Source organism: Falco punctatus (assembly GCF_963210335.1).
Source record: "Falco punctatus genome assembly, chromosome: 8".
NCBI classification, from domain to species: domain Eukaryota; kingdom Metazoa; phylum Chordata; class Aves; order Falconiformes; family Falconidae; genus Falco; species Falco punctatus.
In genome coordinates this window covers 35,663,174-35,679,477 of record NC_137588.1, presented here as the reverse complement: position 1 = coordinate 35,679,477, position 16,304 = coordinate 35,663,174, and the positions used below count along the sequence as shown (strand labels likewise).

General features: G+C 37.8%; 1 protein-coding gene across 2 annotated transcripts in view; it reads right to left on the bottom strand.

Annotated features, from left to right (window-relative positions):
* The window catches only part of MGAT5 (alpha-1,6-mannosylglycoprotein 6-beta-N-acetylglucosaminyltransferase), a 131,918-nt gene that overhangs the window by 51,387 nt on the left and 64,227 nt on the right, over nucleotides 1–16,304 (bottom strand). For both annotated transcript variants that reach the window (XM_080399659.1, XM_080399660.1), the window contains 3 exons: nucleotides 12,695–12,771; nucleotides 11,084–11,173; nucleotides 32–103 (listed from right to left, as the gene is read on the bottom strand). In XM_080399659.1, coding sequence (XP_080255785.1) covers nucleotides 32–103; nucleotides 11,084–11,173; nucleotides 12,695–12,771 — 239 coding nt within the window. The remainder of the gene's footprint in view (nucleotides 1–31; nucleotides 104–11,083; nucleotides 11,174–12,694; nucleotides 12,772–16,304) is intronic.

Genomic DNA, 16,304 nt, shown 5'->3' with positions numbered 1-16,304 from the left:
ATTGCTTCTCATGTTTTAATATTGTTCTTACCACTGTTTTTTGATCCGTTTCTTCATTAGGATTTTTTGCTCTCCAAGGTAAACGAGGACACCAATTTTCAACCTGTAAAACAATCACATGAAAATAAATTCTGTTCTACTTACTGGTCTACCAAAGTCTCTCACTGCCTTTATAATACACCTTTCTATGGTTTAAGTGAGGCATCTGCTGTCTAGTAAGTCACTGCAAGGTAAAACTGTTTTTTTGCAAGAAAAGATTACAAAGTCTTTTTGCAATTCAAAGCTATTTTAACCTTGCAAATTTGCAACCAAAAGCTGCATTTTGATATTCATCTATGATAATGAATACAGGAGATAAAACCCTTTCAAGATAGAGGTCAGCTGTTAAATGCTCTAAATACAGTTTCTCTGAGCAGTTCCTAAATGTTTGCAAAAAGCATCAAGTTTTTTATGCTTCTAGACCTTAAAACAATACATATTTTGGAACTTTTCCTATCTCCCTAGAATATCTTTATTAAAAAGCCGAGCCTGAAAAAACCCAATGATCAAAGTCCTACCTTGTAGCTATCTAGACTACAGGTTGAAAGAAGAATAAACAAAACCACCCTATTTGAAGGGTATAAATAAGCATAATTATATGTAACAATATCCACAGGTACTAATAGCTGTAATTCTTACAGAAACGTCATCAGTGCAAATGTTATACTTCACTATTGTCCACTAGAAAAAAGAAAAAAAAAAAAAAAGTACAACAGCTAGTAGTTAAGGAAGAAACAGCAAATGGATGCAAGTTACTGAAAGCTCCTATGCTCTCCCTAGGAATCCTGCTTATCTTGTAGAATCTTTATTATTTGTGTGCCTTAAGAAATTAGACCATTTGTTCTGGGGAAGAAGGAATCTCACTGTTAAAGGCAAACCCATGAAAACAGAAACATAACTGTACCGTGAAAAGAGAGAAATGCAAAAATTTATAGGCCACCTAAGATACCCCATCACTACCAATTAGGTTCACAACTCCCAAAGAATCAGAAGTCAGAGCTGCTCTTATGGTTCCTCCAGTCACAGACCTGCCAAAGCACTTTAGCTTAATCATGCTGCAGTAAGCCTGAAGCATCAGAAATTAAAAACTTAAGATCAAACCAAATGATTGCCTAGAAGGTCATTCACATGAAAAATAAGAGACATCATAACCTCATTAAAGAGAAGAAATGTATCAAACTTAGGTTCCTCAGACAAATTATATAAAAGCGTTAATTTGAATGCCATGACTTAATCTACTCAACATATTTAATACAACATTTGAAAGCGATGACTTATCAACCTAATTGGAAAACATCCAATTCTTCAGTGGTCTCCAACTCTGGAAACATACCAGAAATTGTAGCAATTAACAATCCTAACTTTTACTAAGATAAATTGTGCAATCACTGGTAGAAAAGAGTTGCAAGATCCATATTACAAATCATACACAGTCCCAATCTCTCTTTTTATATAGTACAAATAATTTTGAATTATTTCTAGCATTAAAATTGATCTAAATTAAGATATGACATTTCAAGGACTACTGTACATGTCGCTTTTCTGGCTTCATGTATTTCACATTGCACCATCAGGCATCCTAAAGGAATTGAAGATTTTTCAGAGCTGCCAAGGACAGTCAACTGCATGAAACTTACTGAAAAACAAACGGAGTTCTTTTGTGCTTTTAGAAATACTCTCTGTAGTCTATATCAAGTTACAGTAATTCTAATCACAAAAAAAGCACTTAAGGAGTAGGTTCAAAGTAATATCAGTGTATACAGTTGGTCTAGCACTCATTTTTCCTTACTGATATTCAGTCAATTCCTCTTTTCATTGGAAAGACCAACTTACTTTGGAAAATATGCATTTAAAAATCCTCTGGTGAGGTATGCCAGTTGTTTTGTTATTTTTAGGACCGATAAATGCACTGAGAAGAATGCAAAGGCATTCTCTTACAGAAAAAGAAAAAATTCTTCTTGTTTATGAGCCAATAGATCACAGAAAGCTGTTAGATGGGGGGATAATAATTAACAAGAGCACCACGAAAGCAAAGATGAAGCAATGAGTCTGACATACAATGGAAAGGGGGGAAAAGAAAAAAAAAATTACTAAGTTAATGTATTGACACAAGGGAAAGTGGGGATGGAAAGGCAAATACTGACTGATAAACCAGCCAAACTAGGATTACTTTCGTAATGAATTTTAAGTATTCTTGGGCAAAAAAAGATCAGGGATATACATGCCCCTGAGATGGAAACATTTTGAAAGCAAAACCAAACAAAATGCTAATAAAAATTCTGTTGTTCAGAACATGAGCTAATTTTACAGGTAATTAAAGAATCAACTAGAATTAGTAAGTCATGGTTCCAAGAGAAACTGAGAGGAAAATCAAATATGATTAGAGTGATGGCAGAGGGCAGAATGCACAAACACTCAACGCTGAAGTTCATGCACCTAAGACATTTTTAGATTGTAATAGATATTATCAGGTAGATACAGAGCGAAGAAGGAAGAAGTCAAAAACTACAGCAGGGAAATCTACACAAATCGTATCACCTTTATTTAGAGATACCCAGTACTCCAGAAATATCACACCTCCAAGAAAAACAAGGTTTTCAGAGGGAACAGAAATATTTCTCTCCATCTCTGGGTTCTTGCTTCCCTGTTCAGTGAGAACAACAGATGACCAACAGTCTATATACGATCTGGTGAAAGGGAGAGGGGTTTCAACCTACACAGCTACACAAGATATTGAAGATTTCAGAGACAGCCTTTGTAGAACTATTGGAAAAGGAAACAATAGCACTGACAGGCTTCTACTACAAAATTAAAAACCACTGATGATTTGATGTTACTTATACAAGATATCTAGTGGGCTGCTCAGTTGTATTGCTGCTTTCCTCAAAAACCACAGCAATTGCATTTTTACGTGTATTTCAGGTAAAAAGCTTCCAGTAAACTGTTTTTGCATTGCACTATGTAAAATTAAGGTCTACAGTGGTGCAAAGCCTCAGTAAAGACTGCCTAAAAATCCTGTACAAAACAGTACTCAATATTTTGTGTCAGAATTAAAAGCAACAGTTTGCACTAATCCAGATGAGTAGCAAAATAACCTTTGTGTTCCTCTCTATTTAGCCCCACATAATGACACACAGTAGTGCAGTACACATACTATTTCCATTGCAAATAATTTAAATAACTGTACTACTGGTCTTTTTCAAGACAATCACTTTCTGCTCTTTCCCTTGCTGTTTCATTACTGGGCCCTCCTCTCTTGCCCCCAGCGCACCAATATTCAAACTGCACACTTCAATACGTCCTGTCCAGAACACGCAGACTTTCACCTTTAAGCCTAGAAACTACTAACTGCAACTTTTGGCTGGACCTACAGTTTCATGAGAACTTTAGATGACCTAGAAAGAGGTTTTTTGTTTGTAATTGCTTCAGGGTTTCTCGTAAGGATACCTATAACTAAATATGAAATCCAAGTGGTTAAGTAATTTTCCTAGTTGCTTTGCATGACCCAAATATGGCCCACAACAGCAGCTCTAGTCATATCCATAATTTCTGAACAAGTTCTGCACCTGCTTGTCTCAGATTTGGACTATTAACCACTGCCATGGGAACTTCTTTGAAAGCAAAGGTGGGTGCTATAGTTATTGGGAAATGCAGGAGGATGCTCATGAAATGACCTTTTTCCCAGCAAATACCAGTGAAAACTTAATCCATTTTTCTCAGACTTATGGATGTAAAATAAGTACAAGTCAGGTTTTAGTTCTGTAAGTACTAACTTCCAAATATAGATGTGGGAGAACAAAAGGCAAGGAAAAGTCTACAACTGCTCATATTGACTTGAGGGGAAATCTTCAATCTCCCCCATCTTGTGTGACAAATCAGCACCAGCAGTGATGCAACCTCTGTGAAAACACCTGGTGCCTTGAACTTACTTTTCTCCCCTTGCTCCCACATTGCTTAATGAAAGCCTATCAACTTTCACCGAAAGGACCAAGGAGAGACTGAGATTGTGTGGGAAACCTCAGCTGGTCCGAAGGATCGGAATGAGAGCTTAACTTTAGCCTTGAACAAATACTCATGTATCCTTGAAGAGCCTGAGAAAGTCCTGAGAAGAGCTGAGCCAACAAGATAAGGAGCCGCCAGATGTGCCAAGTAGAAGTGTGTCTAAGATGTAGCAAAGAAAAGGCCATGCAATCGTGAACTGATGGTCTGTGAGTGAACCAACCATGTATAGACACCTATTCTTAAGAAATATATAAAAAGGCTTGTTAGAACAATAAATGGGGCCCTTTGGCCTTTTGGGCACAATCCATTGTGTGTTGTGTCCGTCTCAACAGCGACATGATAGGGCAGGGAATGTGAAGAGAACTTGTGTTTTGCAACACATTTTCTGGAAGTTCCTAATACAGAACAGGGTGATGGGGGTGGGGACCCTGCTTTGGTTAACTCATAACTAAAAAGTTTGCAGAAAATGCAACGGCATTTAAAGCATAAGTTGTCCTGGGCCAGGAATATCTGTTATTAAATAACATGTACAATGGGGAGAAAAAAAGTGTGTGGTAAACATACAAATGTGTGTATAGACACGTACGTAATGATTATAAACAGGGAAATGACATAGCATGCGCTAAGGCTGCAGTATGCATTTACAAATCTGGTATTGTTCCATTTACATGCAACTTCTCTCTGTCATCAGCAATGATGAAAGAAAGGATTTTGATATCACTGACGGAGACCTCATCTAGATCCACTTTAGAGATACGCAAATACTTAAGCTTTGTATTTGTTTAGGTACAGAATAGCCACATGCAATAAGCCCTAAGTCTCAGCAAGGAGAAGGAGGACGGAAGTGTGTGTTTGGATCCTGCTTGTTTATGCATTTATTTTGATCATTTAAGACAAAACACAGAAGTTGTCTCTGAAGAAGGAACCAGGACTTCTCTTCCCCCTTTCCAGGACAACGTTCCTGTCACTGAGTTACAAGTCTTTCTCTAGCTTATTCTCTCTGCAGCAACCATTACAATGTCATGCACATGGTTTAATAGGAAGGATGTAGTATCAGACTACAGATTATCAGTTAAAGACGACTGTTGGAAAGCAGCAACTGCAGATTTGAAGACTGACCATTTTTTGGATGCGTCTGAAACACTTTGAGTCTATAAACACTAAGCTGTTATTCAGAACACGCTGTATTGATCTTTGTATTGCCATAATTTTTTATTAAGACCAGCGGTGCCTCCTGTACCTAGTGTTGAATTCAATACCAATCAAACACATTAGGTAGTCTTGGATCATGCTCAAGAAACTAGGTCCACCTGAGAAGTCAAGTGTTCCCTGCTTGTTTTCAAATCGCAGCAGACACAGCACTGTCTAGCTCCATAACCTTAGCTTGCATGGTAAATTAGAAGTTCAAAATTTAAGCCCTACATGATTCTTGATGTAAGTGAAAAGTCAGTGTTCTGAACTGCTTTACGGTGTGGATGCCTAAATTCTGCTTAAACTGAATTCGAGTTTCTTATCACAGACAATCCAGGCTCACTGTAATTTTATGCTCATGTAGCTTACTGGTGATTTAACACAAAAAAAACAGAATCAAAACCCAAACATAAGAAATTTGAAGATTGTGTTTTATACAAGCTTTGCAGGTTATCTTTTCCAGCAACTCTTCCTTAGAAACACAATGAGACTGAATGGATGTCAAGACTGCAGCACCTGACTATATTACAGAGGAAGCAATTCAAGCAATTATAAGAACCTGGCAAACATCTATAGCACTGGCGTAGTCTGAACATCTTCCAAACTGAATGAAAGCATACTGTGCCAGAGCCCTCCACATCCAAAATTTCAGGAAGTCTTTCATGCTTTTAAGGAGTCACAGCAGGAGTTTAATAAAGCAGAAGCTGAAGGGTGCTCTCTCTAAACACCTGGGACAACCTTCATTTTGGATCCTTCCAAAAGGCAGGTGCAGCCCATTTACAGGGAAACTAAAGCAACTTTCTTTGCACATCAGATGAACAGCATTATTGCTTAGTGTACCTCTATCCATGGTGAAGTGCTGCTGTTAAATATCTTATGCCAGTCCCACAGTGGGAAATAAAAAAAAACACCGAGTGCTGCAATATCTGGTGAAAGAATGTGTACCTTTAAATTTACTGGGCAGTACGAAGGCAGGCAGAGAATTCATAATGTTCACTTAGAAAATCCATTTGAAAATTCAATGTGAAAGAGCTGCTCCTATTGGGAAGGTGACTTTCTCAGCTCCTCTAGAAGCTGTAAAACCTCTATTTTGTTTAGCTTTTCTTCAGTGATAGGAAGTCATTTTGAAGGTGCTACAAAATGCAGTGTTCCAGATGCCTGCCTGCCTGTTTAGTGAAATGGAGGAGTGCACAGGTAACTTCAGATTTGGTTGTTTCCAAAGGAAAACTCAAACGTTGACTGTTAGGTACCTGCAGCCACAGTGACACTGCAACATGGCATTTTATACATAGAAATCAGTCAACAAATGGTCTCTTATGTAACTTCAGTAATGTGCACTAAATATGATTCCTCTTTTACACAGGCATCTACTCCTTTTCCAACAAGAAAGAAAAATCCTAGTTTAAAGCGACAAATAGAAAAGGTAACTGAGCCCAAATAGCCCAAAGCCAGGCCAATACACTAATGGATGATTTGGGGACAAAGTGTTGGCTATCATTAGCATTTCAATTTCTCAGGAACACATGTGAGATGACTAAATAGTTCCAGCTTTTTTCTGCTTTATGTTTCAGACAATACCATTTTTGTCAATTTTTTGAGTAATTGCATAGAATTCAAAGAAGTTGGTTTGATGTTACATTGCATTGAAAAAATGCAAAACATTAACTCAGCTAATGTCAGAAATATAGCTTACACATAGAGCAAAAGCTGTGGAAAGGGGACTTCCACACAGATGTGAGCAAACTGCAGTAAACTAGCAAAACCACAAGGATTTGAGGAACTTTAATTATGATTCCCAGGTGTTTTCACTAAAATGTGCTGCAGACTACAGCCTGCATTCTGGAAAGAAAGGAACATTCAAAATCACCTTCAGTTTGCATTTTTCTGCTTTATCCCTCAAAGTAAAAGGAACTGTAAAGAAAAATACTCCTGCAATCAAACGATGCATTCTGTTTCCATCAAGTCTGAAGGACTGAAAGAACGAATTCTCTCTAGTGGTATATGTGCAAAAGCTACAAGAGTCTCAAAGATTGGTCTTTGAAACAGTTTTAGTCTTTTGAAGCATTGGATCCACTTCCAAGATGGGTACCAAAAATTACATTCACACCTGAAATGCAAGCTGGAGATCCAAAGTCTGGGACTTTAATGAGATCTGCCCAGCTCCAGCAGGTAAGCATCTATATAATAACCCCTGAGCAGTGGTAACTTGTGTCACAGCTTCTGGCTGACCAGCAGCCACAGCAGCAGTCCCACTCCTGTGCAAGTCAGTCTTCTCAGAGAAAGCACATACATATCTAGATGAAGGAGTGATAAGACCCCTCCAGATTTTATATTTTTTTTTTAAGCTGGGAAACAGTGTGAAAAATTCATTTTCTAGAAGATATTTTTAAAAGCTTCATTCTTCAGCTGCAAACTGACACTCTGCAGTGAAATATATTTTTGTACTGTCTAGAAATTAATTTTTTCACATTTCTCCCCAGAGGCAATGCCATCCATGAAATGTATAACTGTGCCAGTGATTCTACAGTGTTAAACAACTGGCTTTTTCATAACTAAATGCTAAGTTTAAAAGGAAATAACTCTTCTCAATGGGCAAGTTTCTATCATGGTTAAATGGAAACAAGCCCCAACTATCCAGAAACCTTAGAGTTAGCTTAACTTGCTTTTCAATTTTTGCTATTTCTAATATCTGTCTTGCTCTGTTATTTAAGAGAAAGTAAGTCTAGTTTTTCTATTTAGGCCATTTGTGTCTTCTCCAGCCTTCAAAGGCTCCAGCACAATTAGTGTTACAATGACTGCACAGCTGCGTATCATCCACCAGGAGTGATCCGGTGCCTGCAGCAAAACAGCAAGATAGAAGTGCGAAAATTCTAGCAGCTTTATTTGCATGTCTGTACATGGGACAGCTTTAAATAAAAAAAACCAAACCAAAACATAAGCCTGAATTTGCTGGATTGCTTCTGGCTTTCCTTCTGCTACAACACTTGCCCCCCATTCTGCTCAAGCAGCCAAGGCAAGGGAAGGGAAGTGGAAGAGCTGTTCAGCTAACTGTTCTTAGGGTCCTGCAGAAGTGCCATCCAAAGCAAACCAGGGGAGGCAGAAGTGCGAACACTTGCACTTGTGCAGGTTCTTCAGAAGAAAAGACTCAGGGCAGCGTGGATTTTGAATGTGCTGTTTCTGTGCTGCAGACACACATGGTGGAAACATAACAAGGGCACATGACAGATAACCAAAGTAGCTTTGTTTCTAAACCTCTGTGGGCAAGTTATTTTGTGTCTTTGTGGTTCTGACCCATATTAGGCACCAAAATGTAGTATTTTGGGCTCCTTTGTTTACAAGTTTAAAATAGTATTATGAAGACTGCTAGAAGAGCATAACATAACATCCTAACTGAACTGCTTTGGAAGAAAAAAGTAGATCCCAAAAGAGTATGGAAAGAGCACAAGTGCCTGTCACTAGATTGTAGAGTTTAAAGAGCAAAAGTATGCATGGTCTGTCTTTTCAAACCAAGTTTGTGCATAATTTGATGCATATATTGCCTTTTCAAACAGAGCATGTGTATGCAACCATCTTACTCCTACACCGTAACCTCAGAGTAAAAAAGAAAAATCTCAACAGTAATACCCTTCCAGTACCCTAATGCATTTTAATATTTTAAATCAGCAGTTTTGACTTGAGAGCTCTGTGGACACATTTATCATTCAGCTGTGCAACCATACTATAAACTGTCAACTCTTCATCACTGTCCATTTTGACAAATTACTCTCGCAACAGCATTTCCAAGTTATCCTGAGCAGCCAACACACCTCATAAATCCACATCATTGTAGTGTTGTTAAAATTTCATTTCATGCTTGCATTCGCAAACATTTAAGCTTTCAACCTCTGCTTCTGGGCATTAATCATGGAATTAATCATAGGATTAAGAATGCCAAATTTAAACTCAAGGTTAATAACATGCGCTCACCCAATATTAGTTTTACATTCTGTCATGGGAAAACACTTCTTAAAAAAAAAGTACAAGACCTTTGTCTGAAGTTACCCAATATACACATAGACTAATTATATTGTTGTTCCGTCATGAAATGAGAAGTTGCCCAAATTCAATATAGTTGCTTAAAGAAAAATTTCAGGTCCCTAGACCTGTGAAAAAACAACCCTTTGGCCTCTGTACATCTGCTTGAATTCTGCCATCAGGATGAGCTGAAAGATCAATTATGAAAAAACTAACTGCATCAACTGAGTTTTCAAGACTGATGATCCCAGAAGATTGTCACAGAAAATACCATGATTTAACAGAAATACCAGGTAACAAATATCATTTAAGAATATTAGATTCTCACATTCAGTTGACATGTATCTTAATTTTTAAGATACATCTGCATAAAAAACATGAAGCACCTGCTTGTTGACTGAATACTAATGTGCAAACATACCTACTCATGCTAAAATGTAACCTTTTAGTAGAAACTTAGACCGGCCTTAGATGATTACAAAACCCTATTTCCAGATTCTATGATAAATAACAGGATAAATAATATAGTCATGCTGTGTCTTTTCCTTCCCCAGCTTTATAGCCCATAAATAAAACACTTGGTACTAGCAATGGAATGAGTCAAATTTGTGATTCAACCCAGCCTTTTTTATTTCTTCAAATACATGTTTTGGATATGCATTTAACTATTACTGCTGCTTCAAGCAATGCCTCCAGAAGTTCAGTGACAGTCAACTGAATAAATTAACAGAACCTGCCTTCATTACAACCAGGTTACTTATAAAACAGACTTACTGTTTTCATCACAGAATGGTCAGGGTTAGAAGGGACCTCTGGAGATCATCTAGTCCAACCCCTTGCTAAAAGCAGGTTCTCCTACAGCAGGTTGCACAGGATCATGTCCAGGTGGGGTTTGAATGTCTCCAGAGAAGGAGACAATCTCCAGATATGTAATTTAAAAACCAAGCCCCACCCCCCAATCCTGCAGAAACTGTAAAATCAGTATTAGTTTGTGATTCTGCAGCCACATTGGCTCTTGCAATTCTTTACAAGCAGTAAGGCAATAGATATCAATGCTACTTCCAAGGTCAGTTGCCTTAAGTTACCAAAATTTATCTAATAAGAAAGAAGAGGTCAAATACACCTAACTGTTCCCGGCACACAAACAACAAGCCAGTAATAGAGCTCATAATAACTGATTGACAAAATTCATTTTTGGAAAACAAGTATTACCCAGGGAAGAGAAAGTCTATACAAAGAACACCAGGGCAGACATGTTACTCAGCCGTGTACAAAACTGGGTCTTTCGTTCTCACAGGTACTGAAAGATTTAGCTAATATATGTCCAACTTCACTCAAAACCATGACTTTCAGATATTTTTATTTTCTCTTAACAGACTCCACAATTCATGAACAGTCTCCAAGCAGTGGCCACTCCACAGAAGCGGCCACACTGCTTAGGAGGATATACAACCTGGTTCCACTTCCCAAATGCCTCTCCTAAAATGCCTCCCTGCTACTACCTCAGGAGCTATATTGAAAGGAACAGAAAAAGTGTTCAGAGGCAAGGATCTTTGACTGAGCTTCACACTTCCGTTTAAGGGGATACCTAGGATGGATTCCCTGGAGAGTTGCTGCTTACATCACCTCAATTATAAATGTTAGAATTCTCCAGGCTAGAACCCCCTGGAAGACTTAGGAATAATAGCAACACACTTCATAATAATTCTGTTTTAATAGCTTTTCCTCTTTATGGAATTTTTCTGAAGAAAGTTATGATTTCTTTTGAGAAAAGTTTGCAGTTACGAAAAACATGGCACTATGATGTTCCCTTTCTGCAGATTAAAAGATTACTGACCTCACTGAGGTAAATAAAAAAGGAGCACGTGGACCCATCTACACCGTAACTTGCATAACAGGGATCCGATCGCCACATATCTTTCATCCACTGTAACAGAACAGAAACACAGCCTGTTAGGTTTAAGTACCACGTAAATAACTCTTATACTATTTCGCATTGAATTCAGGAATGACAGAGGAAAGCTGCAAGCAACTATACTCAACTAGATAAAAATCACAAAGTAACAAAAAAGGAATTCTATTTTGCAGCATACCGCATCTGCATTCAGCTATGTCGGGGAAATAACTACATACCAAATGGGAGTATTGTTTGTATAAACTGGTAGCCAGGCAAGCAGAGACAAATATCAAAAAGAGAATATAATCAAGATCCAGAAACATGGGTGCGGCTGGAGTTGACTGCATTGCACACCCCCATCACCCCCGTGTTACACTCGCTCTGGAATTTAACAGATCATTTCAGTTACCAAGATTGAAATCTGCCTGATTTTGCCAAGAATCTGCCATTTCTGCAGAAGCAAGTAATAAATTTAAATTCATATTTTAATGTTCTAATAATGTATTACATAGCCACTATGCAGCCAGTTTGTCAATATGGATCAAAACAGACCAGAGATTTAAAACGTACAGATATTTCTTTTAAATACTATTGTCTAAGAATTTTATTTAGAGGAAAAGGCAACATAATTTCACACATACTTTGGTAGTTATTCCTTTCCCAGAAATTAACTGTAATACTGAATAATGATATTTAAGTGTCTAGCTACTTTATTTTTGTCCCCCACTACTGAAACAGTATCCTTACATTTGAAATGTATCTTGGAGGAAAAAACCAACCAAACTCCAAACCCTCCATCTCTGCAAGTCTTTTCCAGGTTTTGGGTGTGGGGTTTTGGTTTTGTTTGTTTGTTTTTTGGTTTTGTTTGTTTGTTTGTTTTTTGGGGGTGGCGGTGGTGGTGTTTATTTGTTTTTTCCTTTCCAACCAAAGCCTAACGCCTTTCATGACTTGGCCTTTCCAACTGCATTATTAGTAAAATATAGGATTTATGTAGAGTCAATACTGAACTCCAAAGTTCTGGTTGCACACTTAGTGCAGTCCCTAGCCTCTAAGCAGAAGAGGCAGAATGCTTTCAACAGAAAAGGGGAAGGGAGAAATTGGACAGAGCTCTTGCCAAAAAGAGGGGAAAGAAGTACAAACAAACGTCTTGCTGAAACACAGAAAGGGCTGGAGTAAGGTACACACAGAATCCCAGTCCTGGGGTAGGGGAATGCCAAATGACTCATACCGGGGAAGAAACCAGGGCTTTGCGAAAAGGAGAATAAAGTTTCTGAATAACAAGACAACATTCAAATAATGAGGCATTTTATTAAGTATAGCATTTTAATATAAAATAGCATTTTATTCCTGTCTTAATAGGATGCGATTTTATTTCTCTGCATCAGTAGTATTAAAGGCTTGAGGTGAGCCATGCTGTAGTGGTACACACTCCTACATAACCTCTTTTTTGACCCAATTGTTCCCGTTTTACACCACTGTCTGAGTAGCGACCTCTTTCACATTCAGGTTTTAACAGAACACATATAATAAGATTAAAAGCAGTTCACTTACCTTTATTTTCCCTTCACAGTGAGGAAAACCATCCATAGGAGGCAATTCACACTGTTCTTGGGCTCCATTTATGAGATCTAAAGAGAAACATAGACCCTAACTGAATTACATTTTACAGTTCTGACAGATAGCCTAATGAATCCTTCCTTTTGTTTTCATGGATCTATCATCCAGATTGATCGGAGAGTCCTACTGTGTAATATTTGTTATAACATTAAAACTCAGTGTGCTCTTTTTTGACTACAGAAGGAAACAGTTGCACAGATTTCAACTCTGACTTGCAGTAAAAGTGCTCAATTACAAAAACTGGACTATGATGACTTAAAAATTAAGCTAATCACAAAATATCTTCCTAATCAAAGTGTGCTCAAAATTACTAAATGGCAACAACTTGTTTCCAATTGTTAAACATTTTTAAGATGTATATTGTTTTTAAACATAAAACCTATTTTTTTAATTTCTGTTACCACTTTATCTAATACCTATGATCTGAAACTTGCCGTAAGATATATGACTCAAGTAAAAAACAGATCATACTGCAACGTTTATTAAAACTGTGTAGCACTACATCACATCTCATGAAAAATATTTCCTATGGCCTCCCAAGAATTTTTTTCTTTTTTGCCTATTTTAATATTTTATCATTCTAGATTTTTGAAACACATTAAGGAGTGTAATACAAAGCAACACTTCCAGCCCATGGAGCCATGGAAAAAGGAGCAGCTTTAAATGACATTACCACATCAACTCCAGGATGGGACTTTCTTCTAAGAACTTAGAAGAACTCTCCAATGCAGGCCTTTAAGGCAAGAAAAAATATTAACATGGTGAAGAGATTCTTGCCAAAGGCAGCAGACGATAAGGTTTCCAATTTAGGTAGTTCATCCCAGAATTACCTAAATTATACTTGCATTATTTCTGATTTTTCCCATGGGCAAGAATCAAGATCATTAAACCCAGCCATCCATCAACCTAGGAACAGTTCACGCTATGGCAGTTACAGTGCACAACTTCACCCAGCATATGCTAATTGTTGAGATCTCAGAAAAAAAGAAAAAAGGCTGCAATGTTAGAATACAGTAGTGACAAGATCAGTGGATTAAGTTAGAACATTGTATTATATACAAAACCCATCTCCTGATATACCTGAATATTTTCCATTTTTTGGTAAATAGTTTCTTTTAAAGATAAAGCTTGATATGTGGTGAAGCAATGCAAAATGGAGCGGATAGAGAAAGAATAATCATGCCAGGAAGACGACACTTATTTGGCAATTTCTGCAGCAGTAGTAATTTGACAAACTGAGCTGTACTGCCAATGACAATAACACTGAAGCAAAGTAGTTTTTAAGATGACTTTGTAATTTCAAATCAATGAGCACTTTCAAACTATTCTCCCTAACTTGTTATCCTTATAGGATTCTTGCAGACTAGACCACTAGTATCTACGGCTCTGATTTCTGTTCCAAGGAAGAATACACAACCATAGAATCTTTTAGGTTGGAAAAGACCTGTAAGATCATTGAGTCCAACTGTTAACCTAGTGCTGCCAAGCCCACCACTAAACTATGTCCCTAAGTGCCACATCGACAAGCCTTCTAAATAACTCCAGTTATGGTGACTCAGCCACTTCCCTGGTCAGCCTAACAACCCTTTCAGTGAGGAAATTTTTTGTAATATCCAATCTAAACCTTCCCTGGCACAACTTGAGGCCATTTCCTCTTGTCCTGTCACTTCTTACTTGGGAGAAGAGACTAACCCCCACCTGGCTACAACCTTCTTTTCAGGAGCAATAAGGTCTCCCCTCAGCCTCCTTTTCTCCAGGCTAAACAACCCCAGTTCCCTCCACCACCCCTTGTAAGACTTGCTCTCTAGACCTTTCACCAGCTTGCATACAGATATCAACAATTTCAAAGGATGTTTTCAGTTCAGTCAGTACAGCTACGTAACAATAGGACTTTTTGTTTCACTACAGTTCAGGAATCAGACCTTCCATGTGAATCACACTAAAATCAGCACTTGGAATCAAACAGTAACAAACCTACCTTAAACCCAAGAGAGGCAAGGTTAAAACTATGGTAATTTTCACTAATCAATATAATGCCATTAGAAGAGCTTTATGATCTAAACTGTGGGCTTTTTTCTTTTTTTTTTTTTACTTACAAACTCATAAGCCTGAATAGAAAGTTAAGTACAGAGCTTTTCATAAGGCATGTGAAATTCAAATCTTCCTAAAACATAGAAGACATTTGAAATATCTGATACATCAGAGATGTAGTTCAACCACAGGGAAAACTTTACCTTCAGCATCATACTGAACTTAGGGTTGAAAATTCTGCATCCCTGGGCAATCCCATTCAAACAAGTCTTCCTATCAATTTCAGTTGCATTTGAACAAGTTACACTTGCCACATTCAAAATTTTTTTCCTTCCCCTTATAGTTACTATATACATAGTTACTGTACTAAATACCAACCTGTAATAAGCAATTTTCAGAAAGGTAAGAGACAATTATTAAACTCTTAAAGAACAGGTATTATTAATGGTATTCAACATGCATTTCCACATACCTTTTCCTCTGCAACAGTGCTTTCTTACGGGGTATTCTTCCTCAGTCACAACTCACTGATCACCATGCACTACCACTCATTTGACTCTTGGTTGAATCACTGATACAGAATCAGTTAAAACAGCTCTTGCCCAAAAGTATTAATTGAAATCAGGAACAATGTTTTGATTGGCACTACAGAGGAAGCAAAACAGAGGTGGGAATGACAGTCCCCCAGGGGCTGCAACTGCAGGAGGTGCCGCTGGCACAGCCTAGCAAAGCCACTTAAAGCGTAACATACAGCCTTTGCACTGCTTTGCTCTGGGCTAAATGATCTTCCTCTGCAACATGGTCATTCCTCCTTAGACTTGACGCTACCTCTTCAGTTCCTTATCTGTTTTTCTGACCTTTCCGTTGACTGGAAAATACAGCTTGCCAACATGAAGGATCCATGAACTTTGTCATTTAAAATAAAAAAACATAAAAAAATGTTTTCTATCTCAAGCTAACTATGCTATCATATGATGATGTTCCACTTCAGAGGGCTAGTCAAGCAAACCCTGTCTTCTTCTGAAGTCCTTTTAAGTACAGGGTGATACATAAGCACAAGCTATGATTCTTTATTTTACAGCACAAATACCTAGTGTTCCTAGTGTATCACTTACACCATATTGCACATTTTCATGGCTATCTTGTGACCTGTCAAAGAACAGTAGGGTAGAGAAAAAACACAAAACACAAACAATAGTCTCGTTTTTGGTAAACACACACTGTAATCTAGAGATGTTTGCTTTTGTCATGCATAAACACATTTTCTACAGGCAAATGTGTTTCTGTCGATGGGCAGTGGTGTTTGCTCCTGTCCACTGTTCACAAGGTTTCACAGGATCCCTGTATTTCCATGATCTACTTGTAAGAATAAAAATCACCTTCTTCCAACAGTCACATACTGCACCAGCCATACACTTCAACAGATCAGATCAGCAGCAGTATTGCATACAGATACTTTCCAAGCAGAAAGTCAGCCCTCCCAGCTCTTCCTGTTCCTGCCCATTCCAAGAAG